The following is a 21,058-nucleotide window of genomic DNA, read 5'->3' on the forward strand; positions in this document are numbered from 1 at the left end:
CACTGTCTCCTTGATCAGAAATGCTGCAATAGTCCAGTCACATCAAGCCCTAATAGGAAAATATTATCCTCTCCAGCATCACAGTCCTAATCAGTGCTTTTTTGGAAGCAGGAACTCCTTTGCATATTAGGCCACACCCCCTGGTGTAGCCAATCCTCCAAGAGCTTACAGGGCTATTAGTACAGGGCCTACTGTAAGCTCCAGGAGGATTGGCTATATCAGGGGTGTGTGGCCTAATATGCAAAGGAGTTCCTGCTACAAAATCCTAATCAAGATCTCTTCCTTCCCCCGGAGGGGGGGCTTTCTAAATGGGCAGATGACACCTCTTGATTTCCACACACAACAACACACCCTTATATCTAATCTCTATTGAATCATGAATGAAACACATTAGTATGTATGTACAAGTCTTATGTATTAAAAAGCATGCCAATGCCTTGGGAAATCCCATACGTTCTCTCTCATATACATGCGCCAATATCTATATACTCATTTTCACAGAGGATAGTTTTTATCCCAAAACTGAATACTGGAAACCAGTTATCTGAAAGGGAGCTATTCTCTATTCCTCAGTTTAAAGGGTTCCTAGGCCTGTATGAAATTTTTGGTCCAGGCTGTTAACTAGCTTGGAATATAAGATTTAAAAGAATTGTATTAATTTACCTTTTTTAAAAAAAAAAAAATAATCTCTTGCACTGGACACCCTTATGGGATTCTGGTTGGTATATTTCCATATGCCTTCTACCCACTTATTTTTTAAAAAGCAAATTTCTTCTGATACGAGAAGCTGCATTCCAATATATTCTTGACAACTTTTTAGATACATGCTGTGGCAAATTCAACTATCTACTGCCTCATCTAACCAGCCAAGAAACAACAAGCCTTTTTTTTAGACATCCTTTTCAAATGTGGTGTTAATCAGAACAAATCAAAGATACCCGTTTCTAATTTGTTTCTTTTCTCTCAAGTTAAAGATAAGCTGATTTGAAAACCTTATGAGATGAAAGGGGGAGGAGGGGCAAAGATCTTTACAACCCTCAAACCATGGTCTGGTCTTCCAGAGAGATGATTTCCAAGTCACTCCGTAGGTTGTCCAATCTCAGTCAATCTAAATAGTGCTGTGAAATGGAAAGTCTGAACCTTTCATTGAAGGCCATTCAGAATTGCATAATCTCCCATGATCCATCTCAATTCCTTTTCTAAGGCATGCATTGCTATGGGAACTGTCAAGAAGCGGATTGCTCTAATAAATATAGATAACGGATGCCGGCCAAGAAGACAGAGGAGTGAAATATCACAGACTCCGTGCCTGTCTTTCACTACTGGAACTAACATGGCATCTTCCCAGAGACTTTTCTATCTGGATTTTTTTTTCTCCATTTGTGCCAGTCCCCGGTAGCAGGTCCATTTGTATAAGGCTACCTCATTGAGGGTTGAGAAATTTAATCTTGGAACCATGGTCACTTTTAGGACCATGGTCACTTTTAGGAGCGTCTAGACAACGATCAGAATCCTCTCTTGACCGGACTGTAATGCTCAATGGGGAAGTCTCCGCTGAAAGGAAGAAAGGAAACCCCCTTGTGCGTACAAAGTGCTCACAGGGTGATGGTTCGGTCCTCTGGGAGTTCTTTCATAACTAAGATGGGTTGATCTCCAACAGGAGACTCCGCAATAGTCCAGACATTTGTAATGCCACCTCCGCCTCCTGTATCTGTGGAAGGGGAGTATGATGTGAGTGGCCAGTGGAAGGTTTCTGTTGGGTGAGTGTACCTGTAGTAGCCCTCCTGGGAGAAATCACCTATGTCCAAAAAGATATTGGTTCCAATATTGGTTCCAATGGAAGCCGCTTTGGCCCCACGTGAGGTGCCCCTCTGGCGTTGCTCATGCGTTGCCTGGTGGCGGATCAAGTGTGAACTCTGGTTGAAGCTCTTCCCGCATTCTGTGCACCGGTATGGCTTCTCCCCTGTGTGGATCTTCTGGTGCCGCAGGAGTGTAGCAAGATCGTTGAAGCTCTTCCCACACTCTGAGCACCGGTAGGGCTTCTCCCCGGTGTGGATGCGCTGGTGCCGCAGGAGGGTCCGGCGGTCGCTGAAGGTCTTCCCGCATTCCGAGCATTCGAAGGGCCTCTCGCCTGTGTGCACCCGCCAGTGGGCCTCCAGGTTGGATTTGTCGCAAAAGCTCTTGCTGCAGCTGGAGCATTTGTAGGGCTTCTCCCCGGTGTGGCTGCGCCAGTGCGTCTTGAGGCTGTACTTGTTGTAAAAACTCTTGCTGCAGCTGGAGCAGTGGAACGTTTTCTCTCGAGTCTCCACGTGGGTTTTCTGGTGTGTGATAAGGTTGGTGGTCCGATTGAAGCTTTTCCCACAATCTGGGCACTTATAAGGTTTCTCACCAGTATGGATCCTCTGGTGCCTGAGAAAGCTGGTTTTATCACAAAAACCCTTGCTACAGACTGTACATTTGTAAGGCTTTTCACCCGTGTGGATTCTCTGGTGCACCTTAAGGCTTGACTTACGAGTGAAGCTTTTCCCACAAACTTTGCACTGGTTCTTTCTCTTTCCTTTGTATGTTTTCTTCTGAGCTAGTGCTCCGTGGAAGTTGTTAGCCTGGTTATCAGGGGTTTTGTTTCTCCACATTGCTGATGGGTCTTCTTCCTGCCTTTCTGGTCCATTCTGACTCCCATAGTTCTGTTCTGTATCTTCATCCTCTGTTTCTTCAGACATCATCTCTCCGGGTTCCCACTCACTCTCGCTCTCGATATCATCAGCTTGTGAAAGAAAGACAGAAATCAGTAAGAGCACAGGATGAGATAGAATCACAGAATCATAGAGTTGGAAGGTACCCCCAGGGTCAACTTGTCCAACTCCCATTACAATGCAGAAAATTCACAAATACCTCCCCATAAATTCACAGGATCAGCATTGCTGTTTGATGGAAATCTAGCCTCTGCTTAAAAACCTCCAAGGAAGGGGAACCCACGACCTCCCAGGGAAGCCTGTTCCACTGAGGAAACACTCTAACCGTCAGGAAGTTCTTCCTAATGTTGAGCTGGAAACTCTTCTGATTTAATTTCAACCCATTGGTTCTGTTCCGACCTTCTGGGGCAACAAAAAACAATTCTGCACCATCCTCTGCAGCCAGTTTGGTGTATAAGTGTGTGGAATTTTATTTGGGAGAACTGGGTTTGATTCCCCACTCCTCCACTTGCAGCTGCTGGGATGGCCTTGGGTCAGCCATAACTCTCGTAGGAGTTGTCCTTGAAAGGGCAGCTGCTGTAAGTGCTCTCTCAGCCACAGCTACCTCACAGGGTATCTGTTTTAGGAGGGGAAGGTAAAGGGGATTATAACCGCTCTGAGACTGTGGGATAGGGTTGCCAATCCCCAGGTAGAGGCAGGGGATCCCCTGGTTTGGAGACCCTCCCCCAGCTTCAGGGTCGTCAGAAAGTGGGGGGAGGGGAGAGAAATGTCTGCTGGGAACTCTATTATTCCCTATGGAGATTTATTCCCATAGGAAATCATGGAGCATTGATCCACGGGTATCTGGGGCTCTGGGGGGGCTGTGTTTTGGGGTAGAGGCACCAAATTTTCAGTATAGCATCTAGTGCCTCTCTCCAAAATACCCCCCAAGTTTCAAAAAGATTGGACCAGGAGGTCCAGTTCTATGAGCCCCAAAAGAAGGTGCCCCTATCCTTCATTATTTCCTATGGAAGGAAGGAATTGAAAAGCTGTGCTGTCCCTTTAAATGTGATGACCAGAACTCCCTTTGGAGTTCAATTATACTTGTCACAGCCTTGATCTTGGCTCCACCCCTAATGTCTCCTGGCTCCACCCCCCAAAGTCTCCTGGCTCCACCCCTAATGTATCCTGGCTCCACCCCCAAAGTCTCCTGGCTCCTCCCCCAAAGTCCCCAGCTATTTCTTGAATTGGACTTGGCAACCCTACTGTGAGATTCAGAGTATAGGGCAGGATATAAATCTAATATCTTCTTCTTCTACCTCAAAGGGTTGTCATGAAAATAAAATGGAGGAGAGAATGATGTCAAATTCTTTGGACTTCCATTGGGGAGAAAAGCGGGATATAAAAATAAGTATATAAAATGGAAGACAATCCAGCGGAGGAAGATTACAGTTTAAAAAAAACTCCTGAACATAGAAAACTAGCATTTTAGGGGTGAAGCTTAACCCTTTCCCTAGTTTTTTATGTACAGGGAGTCTTTCTGTAACATTCAGTCACTTCAATGGTAGTGAATTGTAGAATCGTAGCATTACCGAGTTGGAAGGGGCCACGCAGGCCATCTAGTCCAGCTCCCTGCTCAATGCAGGATCAGCCTAGAGCATCCCTGACAGTGTTTGTCCAGCTACTGGTCAAAGACTGCCAGTGAGGGGGAGCTCACCACCTCCCTAAGTAGCTGATTCCACTATTCAACAACTCTTACTATAAAAAAGTTTTTCCTAATATCCAGCCGCTACCTTCCTGCTCTTATTTAAACCTATTATGGTGGGTGCTGCCAACAGGAACAGCTCTTTCCTTTCCTCTAAGTGACAGCCCTTCAAATACTTAAAGAGAGCAATTATGTCCCCACTCAACCTCCTCTCCTCCAGACTGAACATTCCCAAGTCCCTCAGCCTTTCCTCATAGTTCTGAGAATGTTGAATTGAGGAGACCATGCTTCAAATCTCCCCTTTTACTATGCAGTGAAGCTCACTGGGTGACCTCAGGTTTGTTGTTCTCAACCTAACCCACCTCACAGGGTTGTTGTGAAGATGAGATGGATGGGAGAACCTTGGGGGAAGGCCCTTGAAGGAAAGTTGGGATATAAGTGTGACAGACAACCGAACCCAAGTTCAATAGTCCCTTAAAGACCAACACGATTTTTCAGGGTATGAGCTTTCATGAGCTCACTTGCACCCCTGTTCATGTTAAATATAACAAAGTGACCTTGGGCTCACAAAAACCTATACTCTGGGAAACTGTGTTAGTCTTTAAGGTGCTACTGCACTTGAATTTTGTTCTACTACTACAAACTAACATGGCTACTAGGCTTGACAATCCCCAGTTCCCAGCGGGGGTCCTTCCACTTTCCCAGGCCCCCAGCTGCCCAGCGGGGGGGGGGGGTGGAACCCCACCCCTAAAGCCACCATGTGACTTTCCACCTCCAGAGGCTTCAGTCTCCGATTGGAAAGGCATCCTCTTGGGATGGTGTGTCCGTGTTACTTTGAAGAAGTTGGCAGCAACTCGTGAGTAGAGACGCCAATCCCTAACTTCAGAGTAGCCAGAAAGGGGCGGGGGAGGGGGGGAGGGAAATGTCTGCAGGGCACTTCATTATTCCCTATCTGAAGATCGATACTCATAGGGTATAATGGGGAATTGGTCTGGAGGTATCGGGGGCTCTGAGGGGGGGCTGTGTTTTGAGGTAGAGGCACCAAATTTTCAATATAGCATCTAGTGCCTCTCCCCAAAATATTCCCCCAAGTTTCAAAATGATTGGACCAGGGGGTCCAATTCTATGAGAACCAAAAGAAGGTGCCCCTATTGTTCATCATTTCCTCTGGAAGGAAGGCATTTAAAAAGGTGTGCTGTCCCTTTAAATGTGATGGCCAGAACTCCCTTGGAGTTCAATTATGCTTGTCACACCCTTGCTCCTGGCTCCGCCCCCAATGTCTCCTGGCTCCATCCCCAAAGTCTCCTGGCTCCACCCCCAAAGTCCCCAGCTATTTCTTGAATTGGACTTGGCAACCCTAATGGCTACCCACTGGAAACAGCCAACAAGATTTCTCTCAGGGATTTGCCCTGACTTCCTCTTCTGTAATGGGTACTTACTCTCAGTAGCTTTGGCTGGGAAGGAAGCTGTCTGCTGGGACCCTCCTGGTAAAGGCTCTGGTGACTCTTCCAATATGAGGCCTTCCTGTTGAAAATTCTCTTCCCCGGTCATTGTCACAATGTCGCCATCTTTGGGAGACAGACGGAAAGAGAACCTTGAAAACAAACCCTTTGGCAGAAATATCTATTACCTTAATACCTCTATCAAAACATCTATACAGGGCTCCCACGCCCCTGTCAGTATTATCTGTGCTGCAGTGTCTCCTCCAGGGAAAACCCGCAAGTGGCATCAGGTAACTCTAGGAATTGCCAGAAACTCTATGGTAAAACCTGACACTACTTCCGGCTTTTCCTGAAAGTGAAATCCCCCCCTCCCCATTGCCAGGCACACCCTGGCAACCCTAAATCTATAAGGCAGCTTATATTAAAAAGAAAGCCAGCTGCAGTGATACAAGTATAAAAACACAATCAAAGATTTTGATAAGTCCCCTGTTTGTTTCTGGGCATAATTCAATCATTACATTACATTTCATATCCATATTAACTTACATGGTTGTTAAGATCATTGTCCAAGTCAGTTCTCTGTATTAGTCCACTTTTTGAAGTTAGACAAACAGCTATCGCGGAAAGGGCTTTCTGGTAGTGACACCCTGATTATAAACATTCAGCCAAAGAAAGGTCACTCCGCATGTTCTCTAGTATATTTTGACTGCCTGGCCAAGACTGTCCCATTTTCTCTTGTACTGCTGGGATATAGTTTGACCTGGCTATTGACTTTTATCTGCATTTTGTTATTGTTTTTTCTACTGGTTAGCTGTTGATTAGTTTATTTTTTTTTAAGGATGCAGTTAACAAAAATTATGTTTACAAATTACATGTAAAAATATGTATGTATCGATATTTAAAATCTGCTGCACCATCACGTTTAAACACAAAAATATTTATTCACCTTCTCAATACCCCTATGGCAAATGCAGATTTAGTTAATCCAGCAGGGAGAAAGCCCACTTGAATTTCCCTCAGTTCTACCATCTAGGTGCGATACTAAGCAGGTCACATCTGATATAGGGTTGCCAAGTCCAATTAAAGAAATATCGGGACTTTGGTGGTGGAGCCAGGAGCAAGGTTGTGACAAGCACAATTGAACTCCAAAGGGACTTCTGGCCATCACATTTAAAAGGATCGCACACCTTTTAAATGCCTCCCCTCCTTTGGAAATAATGAAGGATAGGGACACTTTTTTGGGGGGCTCATAGTATGTGATTCCTGGTCCAATATTTTTGAAACTTGGGGGTCGTTTTGAGGAGAGGTACTGGGTGCTATGCTGAAAATTTGGTGCTTCCGCCTCAAAAACTAGTCCCCCATAGCCCCAGATACCCACAGATCAATTCTCCATTGTACCCTATGGGAATCGGTCTCCATAGGGAATAATGGAGCACTCAGCAGATATTTCCCTCCCCCCTGCTTTCTGATAACCCTGAAGCGGGGGAAAGGGCCTCTAAACTGGGGGATCCCCTGCCCCCACCTGGGAATTGGCAACCCTAAATTCTGTTCTGAGACATGAACTCTCAGAACAGAAGATGGGAAGGGAGGAATATATTCCTTGGTGGATCAATACAAATTATCTCCACACTACACACTGCGGAGATTATGACACAATAGGCCTTACTGAAACTTGGTGGGATGACATTCACAACTGGAATATTAGGATTCAGGGGTACAACTGATTTAAAAGGGACAGGCAAATGAGAAAGGGTGAAGGCGTAGCAGTATATGTGAAGGAGGTATATACTTGTGAGGAAATATGTGAATCTGAGCATGGCAGCTCAGTTGAGAGTCGCTGGTAAGAGTAAGAGTAAGAAATAAGAGTAAGAAATAACAGTGATATTATTGTGAGGGTCTGCTATAGACCACCAAGTCAGGCAGAGGACTTGGATGAGATACTTCTACAGCAGATTGCAAAGTTCTCCAAGAGAAGAGATACAGTGATCATGGGAGATTTCAATTACCCGGACATCTGTTGGAAGTCCAACTCTGCTAAAATGAAAAGTCAAACAAATTCCTGACTTGTCTTGCTGACAACCTTCTTTTCCAGAAAGTGAAGAAGGAAACAAGGGGATCTGCTATCTTGGATTTGATTCTCACCAACAAGGAAGAATTGATTGAAGAAGTGGAAATAGTGGGCACCTTGGACAGTAGTGACCATGTGATTTTGGAATTTACAGTCTTAGGGAAGGGAAAAGCTATAAGTAGACAGACTTATAGATTGGACTTCAGAAAGGCAAACTTCGATAAACTTAGAACTATGCTGGGTAAAATCCCATGGTCAGAAATACTTAGGAGGAAGGGGTTTCAGGAGGGGTGGGAGTTTCTTAAAAGCGAAATACTGAAAGCGCAATCACAGATGATTCCTATGAGAAGAAAAAATGGAAAAAGCCCGAAGAAGCCGAAGTGGCTCCATGGACAGCTCTCAAAAGACCCGAGAAATAAAAAAGACTCCTTTAGGAATTGGAAGGAGGGCCTTATAACCAAGAATGAATATAAACAAATCACCAGTGCTTGTAGAGAAAAAGTTAGGAAAGCTAAAGCTCGGTATGAGCTTAGGCGGACCAAAGTTGCTAAAAACAACAAAAAAGAGTTCTTTTCTTATGTTCAGAGTAAGAAAAAGAGCAAGGACATGGTAGGCCCATTGTGAGGGCAAGAAAGTGAAATTGTAACAGGTTATGAAGAGAGGGCGGAACTGCTCAATTCCTACTTTTCCTCAGTCTTCTCTTCTGAGGGAAACGGTGCTCAACATGGCAAAAACAGAATATATAAGGAGGTATGAAGTTCCAACCTAGGATCAGCATAGGGGTAGTACATAAACACCTAGTTTCTTTAAATGAAACTAAGTCCTCAGGGCCAGATGAATTGCATCCAAGGGTTCTAAAAGAGCTTGTGGATGTAATTTCTGAGCCTCTGGCTGTTATTTTTGAGAATTCTTGGAGAATAGGAGAGGTGCCGGAAGATTGGAGGTGGGCAAATGTTGTCTCCATCTTCAAGAAGGGGAAAAAAGACAATCCAGGTAACTACCTACCCATCAGCTTGACGTCTATACCTGAAAAAGTTTTAGAACAAATCATAAAACAGTCAGTCCTGGAACATTTAGAAAGAATGGATGTGATTACTAAGAGCCAGCATGGTTTTCTCAAGAACAAGTCATGTCAGACTAACCTGATCTCTTTTTTTGAGAAAGTGACTACCCCGCTGGATTGGGGGAATGCTGTAGACATAGTTTATCTTGATTTCAGTAAGGCTTCTGATAAAGTTCCACATACTATCCTTGTTGACAGGTTGGTAAAATGTGGTTGAATCCTGTTACCTTTAAGTGGATCTGTAACTGGCTGACAAATCGCACCCAAAGAGTGCTTGTGAATGGTTCCTCATCCTCTTGGAGAGGAGTGACAAGTGGAGTACCTCAAGGATCTGTCCTGGGACCTGTTTTGTTCAACATCTTTATCAATGATTTGGATGAAGGAATAGAGGGAATGCTTATTAAATTTGCAGATGATACTAAATTGGGAGGGGTTGCAAACACAGAAGAAGACAGAAACAGAATACAGGATGACCTTGACAGGCTGGAAAACTGGGCTAAAATCAGTAAAATGAATTTTAACGGGGATAAATGTAAAGTTCTGCATTTAGGCAGGAAAAAAACAATACATGGTTATAGGATGAGGGAGACTTGTCTTAGCAGTAGTATGTGTGAAAAGGATCTAGGGGTCTTAGTGGATCATACACTGAACGTGAGTCAACAGTGTGATGCGGTGGCTAAAAAGGCAAATGCAATTTTGGGCTGTATCAACAGAAGTATAGTCTGTTCACGTGATATGATGGTATCGCTTTACTCTGCTCTGGTAAGACCTCACCTGGAGTATCATGTTCAGTTTTGGGCACCACATTTTAAGAAGGATCTAGACAAGCTGGAATGGGTCCAGAGGAGGGCGACGAAAATGGTGAGGGGTCTGGAGACCAAGTCCTATGAGGAAAGGTTGAAGGAGCTGGGGATGTTTAGCCTGACAAGGAGGCGGCTGAGAGGTGATATGATCACCATCTTCAAGTACTTGTCATATAGAGGATGGTGTGGAATTGTTTTCTGTGGGCCCAGAAGGTAGGACCAGAACCAATGGGTTGAAATTAAATCAAAAGAGTTTCCGGCTCAACATTAGGAAGAACTTCCTGACCGTTAAAGCGATTCCTCAGTGGAACAGGCTTCCTCAGGAGGTGGTGGGCTCTCCTTCCTTGGAGGTTTTTAAACAGAGCCTAGATGGCCATCTGACAGCAATGAAGATCCTGTGAATTTAGGGGGAAGTGTTTGTGAGTTTCCTGCATTGTGCAAGGGGTTGGACTAGATGACCCCAGAGGTACCTTCCAACTCTATGATCCTATGATTCTATTCTATGATTCTGTGTTTCCCTAGAGAAAATGGCTGCTTTGGACAGTGGTCACCATGGAATCAACTCCCTCCTGACCTCCCTGTAGGGTTGCTAGTTCCAGGTTGGGAAATACCTGGAGGTTTTGTGGGTGGAGACTGAGGAGGGCAGGTTTTAGAGAAGGGACTTTGGAGCTCCTCTGCATATTAGGCCACGCCCCCTGATGTAGCCAATCCTCCAAGAGCTTAGAGGGCTCTTAGTACAGGGCCTACTGTAAGCTCCAGGAGGATTGGCTACAGCAGGGGGCGTGGCCTAATATGCAGAGGAGCTCCTGCTAGAAAAAGAGCCCAGCATAGAATCCACTTTCCAAAGCAGCCATTTCTCCAGGTGAACTGACCTCTGTTGCCTGGAGATCAGTCATAATAGTGGGCCATCTGGAGATTGGCAACCTTGCCTCCAATCCTGCCTTCCCCAGCCTCCATTACCAAATTTCCAGGAATTTCCCAACCCAAAGTTGGTGATTCTTGTTCTAGGAAACAGACATTAACTGCCCCATTGACAGACAAGAGGCTCATTCAAGAAACTCCACAATGCTCAGGCCCCCAAAAGGCCTACCATCGATCTAAGGAAGTACCATTTGACTTCTTCCTCCACAGCTCGATCAGCTGGTTTTCCTCCTGCATCGTTGTCTCGCTTTGATTCCCCAAGTCTTCCACCTCTTCTCTCCCACTTCTGTTGGACAACAGCTCAAGGGGTTCTGTGTCACCTTTGCCGTCCCATACCCCGCCAGTTGGAACACAGCCTGCTAAGAATGCCAGGAGGGAAAAAACAAAGCCTCAAAACAAATCCCTTCCCAGAAACTGATATTATTGAGGAATACTGGCTTAAATATTAATATCTTAATTCTGTAGTACACCTACAAGAATGGCCAATCAATTTTAAATTCCAAATAAGGTTAAACAGCAGATGGCCAATCAATTTTAAATTCCAAATAAGGTTAAACAGCAGAAGATAGTTGCCAGCCTTCAAGTCTTCAAGAATTACAACTGATCTCCACGCTAGAGGGATCAGCTCCCTTGAGTTGCTGAGTCTGGACTGGGGAATTTTCCCTTTATTTATACTCCACCTTTCTTCCCAAATAAGGTCCCAAAGTGGTCTATGGCAGGATTCTCTCTCATTTTATCCTCACAACAATCCTATGCGGTAGTGGAGGTTAAAAGTGTGTGATTGGTCAAAGGTCACCCAGCAACCTTCCAAGACAGACTGGAGATTCGAACGTGTCTCTCATATCTTAGTCTGACACTCTAACCACTACTTCATACCGTCTCTCACGTGCGTAGTTGGCTAGGGTTGCCAGGGATGAGGTGGGGACTTATTAGGAACAGGAGAGATGATGTACAGAGGCACGCCTACATCACAGCCCATGTGACCTGGAAGTGACATTATCACTTCCAGGATGTTGGGGTGACACTCTGGTATTTGGGCAAAAATCATATAGTAAAGTTGGCTACTATCATAGATATTTTTCCCAAATACCAGAGTTTCACTCTGATGTGCCAGAAGTGATGACATCGCGTCTAGATCACACAGGCAGAGACGATATATCATCCGCTTTTTCTGGGTGAGTTCCCCCACACTCACTGGCCAGCTAATCTGCAGTGGGTAGGTGGGGCCTGGCAGTGGGTGACCCCTGCATCCACTTGGGGGGGGGGGGGGGGTTGGCAACCTCAAGTTTAGTCCTTAGCCATGGAAGCCAACTAGGCAATGGGGAGGACGAACATATGAAAGGCCGCCTCCCACACAGTCACCTGTTCCAGAAGAGACACACTGCTAGGAACAAGGGTGAGGCCCAGGCCTTCTTTTGTGGCAGGAACTCCTTTGCCTATTAGGCCACTAACCTCTGATGTAGCCAGTCCCCCTGGAGCTTACAGTAGGCCCTGTACGAAAAGCCGACTGGCTACAGCAGGGCTGTATGGCCTAATATCCAAAGGAGTTCCTGCTTCAGAAAAGCTTTGGCACTAGGGTTGCCATTCCCCAGGTGAGGGCAGGGGATCCCCCGGTTTGGAGGCCCTCCCCCCGCTTCAGGGTCATTAAAAAGCGGCGGGAGGGGAGGGAAATGTCTGCTGGGAACTCTATTATTCCCTATGGAGATTTATCCCCATAGAAAATAATGGAGAATTGATCTGCTGGTATCCAGGGCTCGGGGGGGGGGCTGTTTTTTGAGGTAGAGGCACAACATTTTCAGTACAGCATCTAGTGCCTCTCCCCAAAATATCCCCCAAGTTTCAAAACGTCTGGACCAGGGGATCCAATTCTATGAGCCCTAAAAGAAGGTGCCCCTATCCTTCATTATTTCCTATGGAAGGAAGGCATTGAAAAGGTGTGCCGTCCCTTTAAATGTGATGGCCAGAACTCTCTTTGGAGTTCAATTATGCTTGTCACAGCCTTAACCTTGGCTCCACCCCCGAAGTCCCCAGATATTTCTTAAATTGGACTTGGCAACCCTATTTGGCACACCCAGAAGTGCCCCAGCAGCAGGCTCAGGGAGCAGACAATAACAGTCCAGAAGAGGAGGTCAGCAACAGCTGGGAACTCCTGGAAACTCGGCAGGCAGGTACAGCAGCCGCTTAAAACCTCAATACTATCAGCCATCGTCCCTGAAAGATGACGTGGCAACCAAACTGGGACCATGGAGGTTTCACTGCAAACCAAAACACCGCAAAACCTCCCCGTGCAACATAAAAATAAATTAACTACTAGCTCCACTTATCCAATATTTACTAATACTAAACAGTGAGTTCAGTGATAAACAAACAATATTATACAACACAAAAACCCTTCAGAACCAAAAGCACATGCCGCTCCTACTGTACTATGGAACAATGTCCTGTAGAATGTAATTGAGCTGTAATACAAGTCCGACAATATGCAAAACTGGTCCAATATTTTTTCAAGTTCAAAGACTCTTCTTCCTGGGACCGTCTTCTTCGTTGTTAATTCAGTAGGCAAGCGGTGCCTTTTTCTGTAGTGGAACAAAACATTTTTCTGTAAAGTATACCAAACATTTGTGATAGTCACATTATACAGTTAAACAAACGTTTCTATATAAAATTAACCTATGCAAATGGCATATTACATGCAATGTATCATAATAAAATAGGTCCAATACATGACCAAACCTTTATCAGTATCTATCTTCTAAAGGTATACCTAACATTTGTTCTAACACTTAATATTAATTATAAATTAATATCAATTGATCTTATACATGACTGGACCAAGGGGGGGGGGAAATGTTAGGTATACCTTTAGAAGATAGATACTGATACAGAAGATAGAAGATAGATACTGATACAGAATTTTTAAGAGATTTTTTTCCCTTCCTCTTTTTTCTAATTAGCAGGAGATTAATTTGATAATAATTTACAGTATGTATTAGAATAAATGTGAGACATGCCTTTAAATAATGATTGTAATGAATGAGCAGGTGAGCATGGTTAGGGTGGTAGCTTTTTACATGGCTTACAGCAGAGGTAGTGAACGCCATTTCAAAAGGACATGAAGGCAATTTGTAAGGCGTTCAATGGAGAAATAGAAATAGAGCCATGAAAGCGAGAGTGAGTAAACAGTTTGGTACATTTTATTCGTATAAATAACTGGTTGTCCAGGAGATACAACATTTTCGGCATAATTTTATATAGAAACGTGTTTAGCTATATAATGAGACTATCACAAACGTTTGATATACTTTACAGAAAAATGTTTTGTTCCGCTACACAAGACCATTACAAACAGAAAGAGGCACCACTTACCTACTGAATTAACAATGAAGAAGATGGTCCCAGGAAGAAGAGACTTTGAACTCGAAACAATATCAGACCGGTTTTGCATATTGTCGGACTTGTATTACAGCTCAATTACATTCTACAGGACATTGTTCCATAGTACAGCGTGTGCTTTTGGTTCTGCAGGGATTTTGTGTTGTATAATATTGTTTGTTTATCATTGAACTCACTGTGTTTATTATTAGTAAATATTGGATAAGTAGAGCTAGTAATTAATTTATTTTCATGTTGCCCGGGGAGGTTTTGAGGTGTTTTGGTTTGCTTAAAACCTCAAGGCAGGGCGGGGCAAGAGAAGGGACAAGCCAGACAGGGAAGCTATTGGTCAGATTCTGTCCACTTCACCATGTGTCTGCACTTGAAGAGAGGACATTGGGGGAGCCCAGGGTCAACCCACCCCTGGACAATCTTTTATTAGGCTAGCCCAGGGAGTGCTGAGGAGGAACGGTCAGGCCGTGCCTTTGAAGCCAGAGGAGAGAAGGATCAGCATCTGGTTTCCAACTCTGAGGTCAGAAATACCTAGGTAGTTGAGGGTTGAGTTTAAGAAGGAGAGGGACCTCGATGGGGTATAATACCATATACCGTATTTTTCGCACCATAAGACGCACTTTCCCCCCCCCCAAAAAAAAAGTGGGGGGGGGAGTGTGTGCGACTTATAGAGCGAAGGTACCGTACGTACCTTCCTCCGGGGGGGGGGGATCCGCTGCCTCCGTCCCAGCGCTTCCCCGCGCCTGCCTGCCTGGCTCCAGCTCTGATGCTTACAGCAAGCACCAGAATCGCTCCCTCCGCCCTCCGATCCCAGCGCTTGCTTTAAGCATCAGTGCTGAAGCCATGCAAACAGGCAGGGAGAAAGCACGCCGCCCCCTCCACAGCCGGCGCTTGCGAAGTGCTGGGTTTGCAGACGGGGCGGGTGCTTCCTCTGTGCCTGTCTGCCCGGCTTCAGCTGCTGCTTATAGCAAGCGCTGGGATCGGAGGGCGGAGGGAGCGATCCTGGTGGCTTGCTGTAAGCATCAGCTGAAGCCAGGCAGGCAGGCATGGAGGAAGCACCCACCCCCTCCGCAAACCCAGCGCTTCGCGAGCGCCGACTGTGCAGGGGGCGGCGTGCTTTTTCCGTGCCTGCATGCCTGGCTGGGAGACAAGGGCGAGATTGCTCCCTCCGCCCCCACCGCAAACCCAGCACTTCGCAGGGAGCGATCTTGCTGCTTGTCTCCCAGCCAGGCACGCAGGCGCGGAGGAAGCACGCCGGCGCCTGCGTGCCTGGCTGGGAGACAAGCGGCGAGATCGCTCCCTGCAAAGTGCTGGGTTTGCGGTGGGGGCGGAGGGAGCGATCTCGCCCTTGTCTCCCAGCCAGGCACCTGCGTCTAATGGTCCGGAGCGTCCAATGGACCGAAAAATACGGCACTTAGGACCTTTTTTTGAGCAGGAACGCACAGGAACGCAGTTCCAGCTGGCTTGGTGTCAGGGGATGTGGCCTAATATGCAAATAAGTTCCTAATGTATGTAACAATTGTGGAGTCAGGGTGTGGCCTAATATGCAAATGAGTTCCTGTTGGGCTTTTTCTACAACAAAAGCCCTGTGTGAAACAGTGGAGATGGCAGGGGGTGTGGCCTAATATGCAAATGTGTTCCTGCCGGGCTTTTTCTACAATAAAAGTCCTGCATACAGTCCACCTTCCAAAGCAGCCATTTTCTCCAGGAGAAGTAGAATAAATCCTTTGAACAAATAAGTGATCTATGCAGTCTGGAGGTCAGCTATAATTCTAGATCTCACGCCCCCCAACTAGAGGTTGGTAACCCTAGATCAGGCTGAAGGCAACCATCTTGCCCTATTCTGACTCTTCAATCAATCAATCAATCGATCATTTTATTTATATCTCGCTCTCCCTGCCGAGGCAGGCTCAGGGCGGCTAACAACATCAGTCAATACAGTGAGTTATACAATGATTTAAACAATAGCTAACAATTTAATTAAAATTCTAAAAACAATAAAATTAACATCTTGGTGCTATTCCAGCAGATGGTAAGAATCATTTAAGCAGTCTCTCAGTCTTTTAGTCGGCGAAGTCGGTGAAGGCTTCACCGAAGAGGATGGTCTTGCAGGCCCCGCGGAACTGTTCAAAGTCCCGCAGGGCCCGCATTTCTTCTGGAAGCTGGTTCCATAGGCGTGGAGCCATAACAGAGAAGGCCCGAGTGTGGGTACTCTGTAGTTTTACCTCTTTTGGCCCGGGAATAGTCAGCAGGTTCTTCCCTGCTGACCTCAGTGCACTCTGGGGTTCGTATGGGGAAAGACAGTCCCTCAGGTAGGCAGGTCCTCAGGTAGGCAGGGCTTTAAAGGTAATAACCAGCACTTTGTAACGAACCCGGTAGGTAACTGGCAACCAGTGCAGTTCGCGTAGCCCCGGCTGTATGTGCTCCCACTTTGGGAGCCCCAATAGCAGCCTAGCTGCCACGTTCTGCACCAGCTGCAGCTTCCGGATTCGGCACAGATGCAGCCCCATGTAGAGGGCATTACAGTAATCCAGTCTCGGGGTGACCGTTGCATGAATCACTGTTGCTAGGTCCTGGCGCTCTAGGAAGGGGGCCAACTGCCTTGCCCACCTTAAATGAAAGAAGGCTGACTTAGCAGTGGCTGCTATCTGGGCCTCCATTGATAGTGAAGGCTCCAGTAGGACTCCCAAGCTCCTGACCCAGGAGAGGTATTTCCCTCCCCAGAGGAAGAGGTATTTCCCTCCCCAGAGCGCCCCGGCCCACACAAAAGACTTCTGTCTTCGCTGGATTCAGCTTCAGCCCACTCAGCCTTAACCAGGTTGCCACGGCCTGCAGTGCCAGGTCCAAATTCCCTGGGACGCAGCCAGGCCAGCCATCCATTAACAGATAGAGCTGGGTGCCATCTGCATATTGGTGACACCCAAGCCCATACCTCCGGGCAATCTGGGCAAGAGGGCGCATATAGATACTAAATAGCATCGGTGAGAGAACCTCTCCCTGAGGCACCCCACAATCTAGTGTGCACCTCTGGGACAGCCCACCCCCGATTGCCACCCTTTGTCCCCCGATCTTCGAGGAAGGAGGAGAGCCATTGTAAAGCCAACCCCCTAACCCCTACGTCGGCGAGGCGGCGGGTAAGTAGACGGTGGTCGACCGTGTCAAACGCGGCCGACAAATCTAACAGCATCAGCACCTCGATCCAGATGCTGTGGGGTGAGACCTATTAAAGAAAGAAAACACTTGAGGGCGCTACAGGCCTAGACTCCTTCCCAGTGGCGCTAATGGAGCCTGTCACTTCAGGCCAGCCTCAGACCCTCTCAACCAGTGTGCCCTCTAAACTGAGTTACTGTGAGCTAGCTCACATTTTTGTAGCCTCCAGCTCACACATTTTTGTCTGAGCTCAGGAAAAAATAGGCCAGAGCAAACTAATTTATGCAGTAGCTCAAGAATTTGTGAGCCAGTAGCTCACAAAGCAGAGTTTTTTGCTCACAAGACTTCACAGCTTAGAGGGAGTATTGCTCTCAACCTAACCTACCTCACAGGGTTGTTCTTGTGAGGATAAAATGGAGGCTGTTAAGAGCAATGTAAGCTGCTTTGGGTCTCTGTTGGATAGAAAAGCAAGGGAATGAATGAGCAAATAAAAGCATACCTGCCGGTCTTTCCCCTTCTTCAGAGTTTTGGTCAAATCCCTCTTCTTTTTCTTCCAGCCAAGAAATGAGGTCAGGTTTGGCTGCTGGAGGTCCTTCTAAGGAAGGAAACAGCGATTATTTGTGACTCTTTCAAGTGTGGAAAAAACATTCAGGGAGAGAAAGCCAGCTTATTTCTGAGCTCAGTTACTATCAGGAGGCAAAATTCCCCCCAAAGGGACGACAGTCTAGTATCCCAGGTATGCTTCAGCTGTGTCTTCACCAACCACACATCTTACCCTGCTTGATAGTGATAGTTCAGGGAAAATGAAGCAGGATATGATGAATAAATAATACATTGGTTTCAACATAGAATATTGGGAATTATAGGCTTGCCAATCCCCAGGTCCCAGCCAGGGTTCTTCCGCTTTCCCAGGCTGCTTCTCACCCCCAGTCAGCTGGCCAGTGGGGGAAGCCCACCCCCAGAGGACCATGTGCCTTTGCACCTCCAGAGGCTTCAGTCTCCGACTGAAAGGCTTCCTCTTGGGATGGTGTGTCTGTGTTGCTGTGAAGAAGCTGGAAGCAACTCGTGAGTAGAGAGGCCAATCCCTCGCTTCAGAGTCACCAGAACCAGGGTTGGGGGGGGGGGGGGGAGAGAGAGGGAAACGTCTGCTGAGCACTTCATTATTCCCTGTGTGGAGATCGATTCTCATAGGGTATAATGGGGAATTGATCTGGTTGTTTCGGGGACTCTGGGGGAGCTATTTTTTGAGGTAGAGGCACCAAATTTTCAGTATAGTATCTAGTGCCTCTCCCCAAAGTACCCCCCAAGTTTCAAAACAATTGGACCAGGGGGTCCAATTCTATGAGCCCCAAAAGAAGGTGCCCCTAACCTTCATTATTTCCTATGTTAGGAAGACATTTAAAAAGATGTGCCGTCCCTTTAAATGGGATGGCCAGAACTCTCTTGGAGTTCAATTATGTTTGTCACACCCTTGTTCCTGGCTCTGCCCCCAATGTCTCCTGGCTCCACCCCCAAAGTCCCCAGATATTTCTTGAATTGGACTTGGCAACCCTATGTTATGATGGTTTATTGATGTCTGCATTGTGCACTAAAAATCTGTTAATTATTAAGAATACAGTTTTTTAAAAAGAGGGAATTAGATAAACATCTGGAGCAGAGGTCCATTAGTGGCTATTAGACATAAGGTGTAAAGTAGGGGTGTCAAATGTGGCACGCAGGCCAAACTGGCCTCCAGAAGACTTCACTCAGGTCTGCAGGGCTCTCTTCTCCCCCCTCCTGTCCTCACCCTGCAAAGCTCGGAGGCTTCCAATGATCCCAGCTCCTTCTGCCTTCTCTTTGCAGAGGCTAAAGCAGAAGCGAAGCTGCAATGGAAATGTGGAATGGATTTCCCATTCGGGCCTACAGGCAGAGCAGACTGGAATGGGAAATCCACTCCACGTTTTCCTTGTAACTTTATTTCAATGGAGAGGTTTAACTTTCCAGCATTCCTATGGCCAGCTGAAGCTTCCTTGAGTTGTGTCCTTGAAAATCAAGTGTGGATGCTTTGAGTCAGCTTTGTCTTTTCTCAAATGGAGTGAGAACTAATGGCTAGTGAGTATTCTAACTTGGGAACCCACAGCCAAAGGGGGATATTACACTGGAGAACCATTGCTAATCTGAGTCGATGTGGGGAGGGGGGGGTAGCTTGCAATGCCTTGCCTTGCCATTTCATGTTTTCCCAGGCTGAGAGCATTTTTTTTTTAGTTTTCTGTGTGATCCTTGTGCTTTTCCTTGATGTTTTATTTCTAAAATTACATTCCAAAATCCCACAATTCCCCTACCTTTCCATTTTAAACAAAATTTTGCAAGAGTTTTAAGCATGTTTGTATATTAAGTTAAAATAATATATTTGTGTTTGCCTGTGTCCTTGCCTGTGTACATCTCCTCTCTCTGGCATTACATTTTAGGACGTGCATGGCTCAGCTCCACAAAGTCCCATTTATGTCAGATCTGGCCCTCCTGACAAATGAGTTTTACACCCCTAGAGAGGGATCACTCTGTCTGGGGCAGTGATGCTCAGTTTTCTTGGTGCTTGGGGGCGGGGCGCAACAGTGGGAGGGCTTCTGGAGTTCTGGTCCTGCTGGTGAACTTCCTGATGGCACCTGGGTTTTAGCCACTGTGTGACACAGAGTGTTGGGCTGGATGGGCCCTTGACCAGATCCAACATGGCTTCTCTTATGGCCTGGGCATTTTCTTTTTAAATCCAGGCAGCTGGCAACCTTCTCTCTCTAGCTCTCTCTCTCTCTCCCAGAGCTTTTTTTGTAGCAAGAACTTCTTTGCCTATTAGGCCACACACCCCTGATGCAGCCCATCCTCCTGAAGCTTACAGTAAGCCCTGTACTAAGAGCCCTTTAAGTTCTTGGAGGATGGGCTACATCAGGGGCGTGTGGCCTAATATGCAAAGGAGTTCCTGCTACAAAAATCCCTGCATAACAGTAACAACAAGAAAATAAGATCTATGTAACGTAATAAAATGCAATATATTGGAACAGTCAATCCAAGTTCTGACCAGCACCAGATTTCATAAGCTTTGTCAAGGAAGAGCAAAGAGATGCTTACCCAACGAGGCCACGTTCCCATAGTTCTCCACCATGACTTCTCTATACAGCGCCCTTTGGCCTGGATCTAGTAAACCCCACTCTCCCTCTGTGAAGCGCACGGCCACTTCCTCAAAGGTCACTGTTTCCTGAAGGGAGAAGGAGGTTAGTGGTCTACAAGGCCAGGCCAGACCCTGTTTCCTTGATTCCCCTAATCTCAGTGTGGGCAGGAGGAGCAATTACCCAGGGGTGGAATTCCGACTGGGCCCGGCCTTCCATGTTTCAAAAGGCTTTCCTAGAGATTATCATCTCAGGGTCTCATTTAACCTTTGAGTTGTGTTTGCTGAATAGGAAACAATAGGAATATTCAGAAAGTCAACACTTTATTTTTATTGTACTACTTCATTCATAGCCTGCCTGTCTTCCCAATGGGTGACATCATTCTCCTTGCCTCCATTTTCCCCTCACAACAATCTTGTGAGGGAAATCAAGATGGGTAGCCATGTTAGTTTGTCTGTAGCAATAGCAAAGAGCCCCAGAGTCCAGGAACACTTTAAAGACTAACACAATTTGTGGCAGAAGAGGAGCTTTTGCAATACTCTCTGTAAACTGTGGAGTCTTGCGGGGGGTGGGGGTGGAAATTACTTTGTGAGCTTCTGGCATTAAAGATGTGAGCTACTGCATAAATTAGTTTGCTCTGGGGACATTTTTCCTGGGCTAAGAGAAAAGTGTGTGAGCTGGAGGCTAAAAAACTGTGAGCTGCCTCACACTAA

General features: G+C 46.3%; 1 protein-coding gene across 2 annotated transcripts; it reads right to left on the minus strand.

The window, feature by feature from the left end:
* Positions 1-680: 680 nt before the first annotated feature.
* On the minus strand, positions 681-20,431 carry LOC132571197 (zinc finger protein 436-like). Of its 2 annotated transcripts, XM_060237899.1 has the most exons (5): positions 20,308-20,431; positions 17,708-17,803; positions 10,863-11,030; positions 5,817-5,945; positions 681-2,764 (listed from the first exon to the last, which is right to left on the minus strand). In XM_060237899.1, the coding sequence occupies exons 1-5, from the start codon at positions 20,339-20,341 to the stop codon at positions 1,596-1,598; spliced, it is 1,596 nt and encodes a 531-aa protein (XP_060093882.1). In that variant the 5' UTR covers positions 20,342-20,431; the 3' UTR covers positions 681-1,595. The 2 variants fall into 2 exon arrangements, with proteins under 2 accessions (XP_060093882.1, XP_060093883.1); XM_060237900.1 differs by lacking the exon at positions 10,863-11,030.
* Between the last annotated feature and the right edge of the window lie 627 nt (positions 20,432-21,058).

This window comes from Heteronotia binoei, chromosome 5 (assembly GCF_032191835.1).
Source record: "Heteronotia binoei isolate CCM8104 ecotype False Entrance Well chromosome 5, APGP_CSIRO_Hbin_v1, whole genome shotgun sequence".
NCBI classification, from domain to species: Eukaryota; Metazoa; Chordata; class Lepidosauria; order Squamata; family Gekkonidae; genus Heteronotia; species Heteronotia binoei.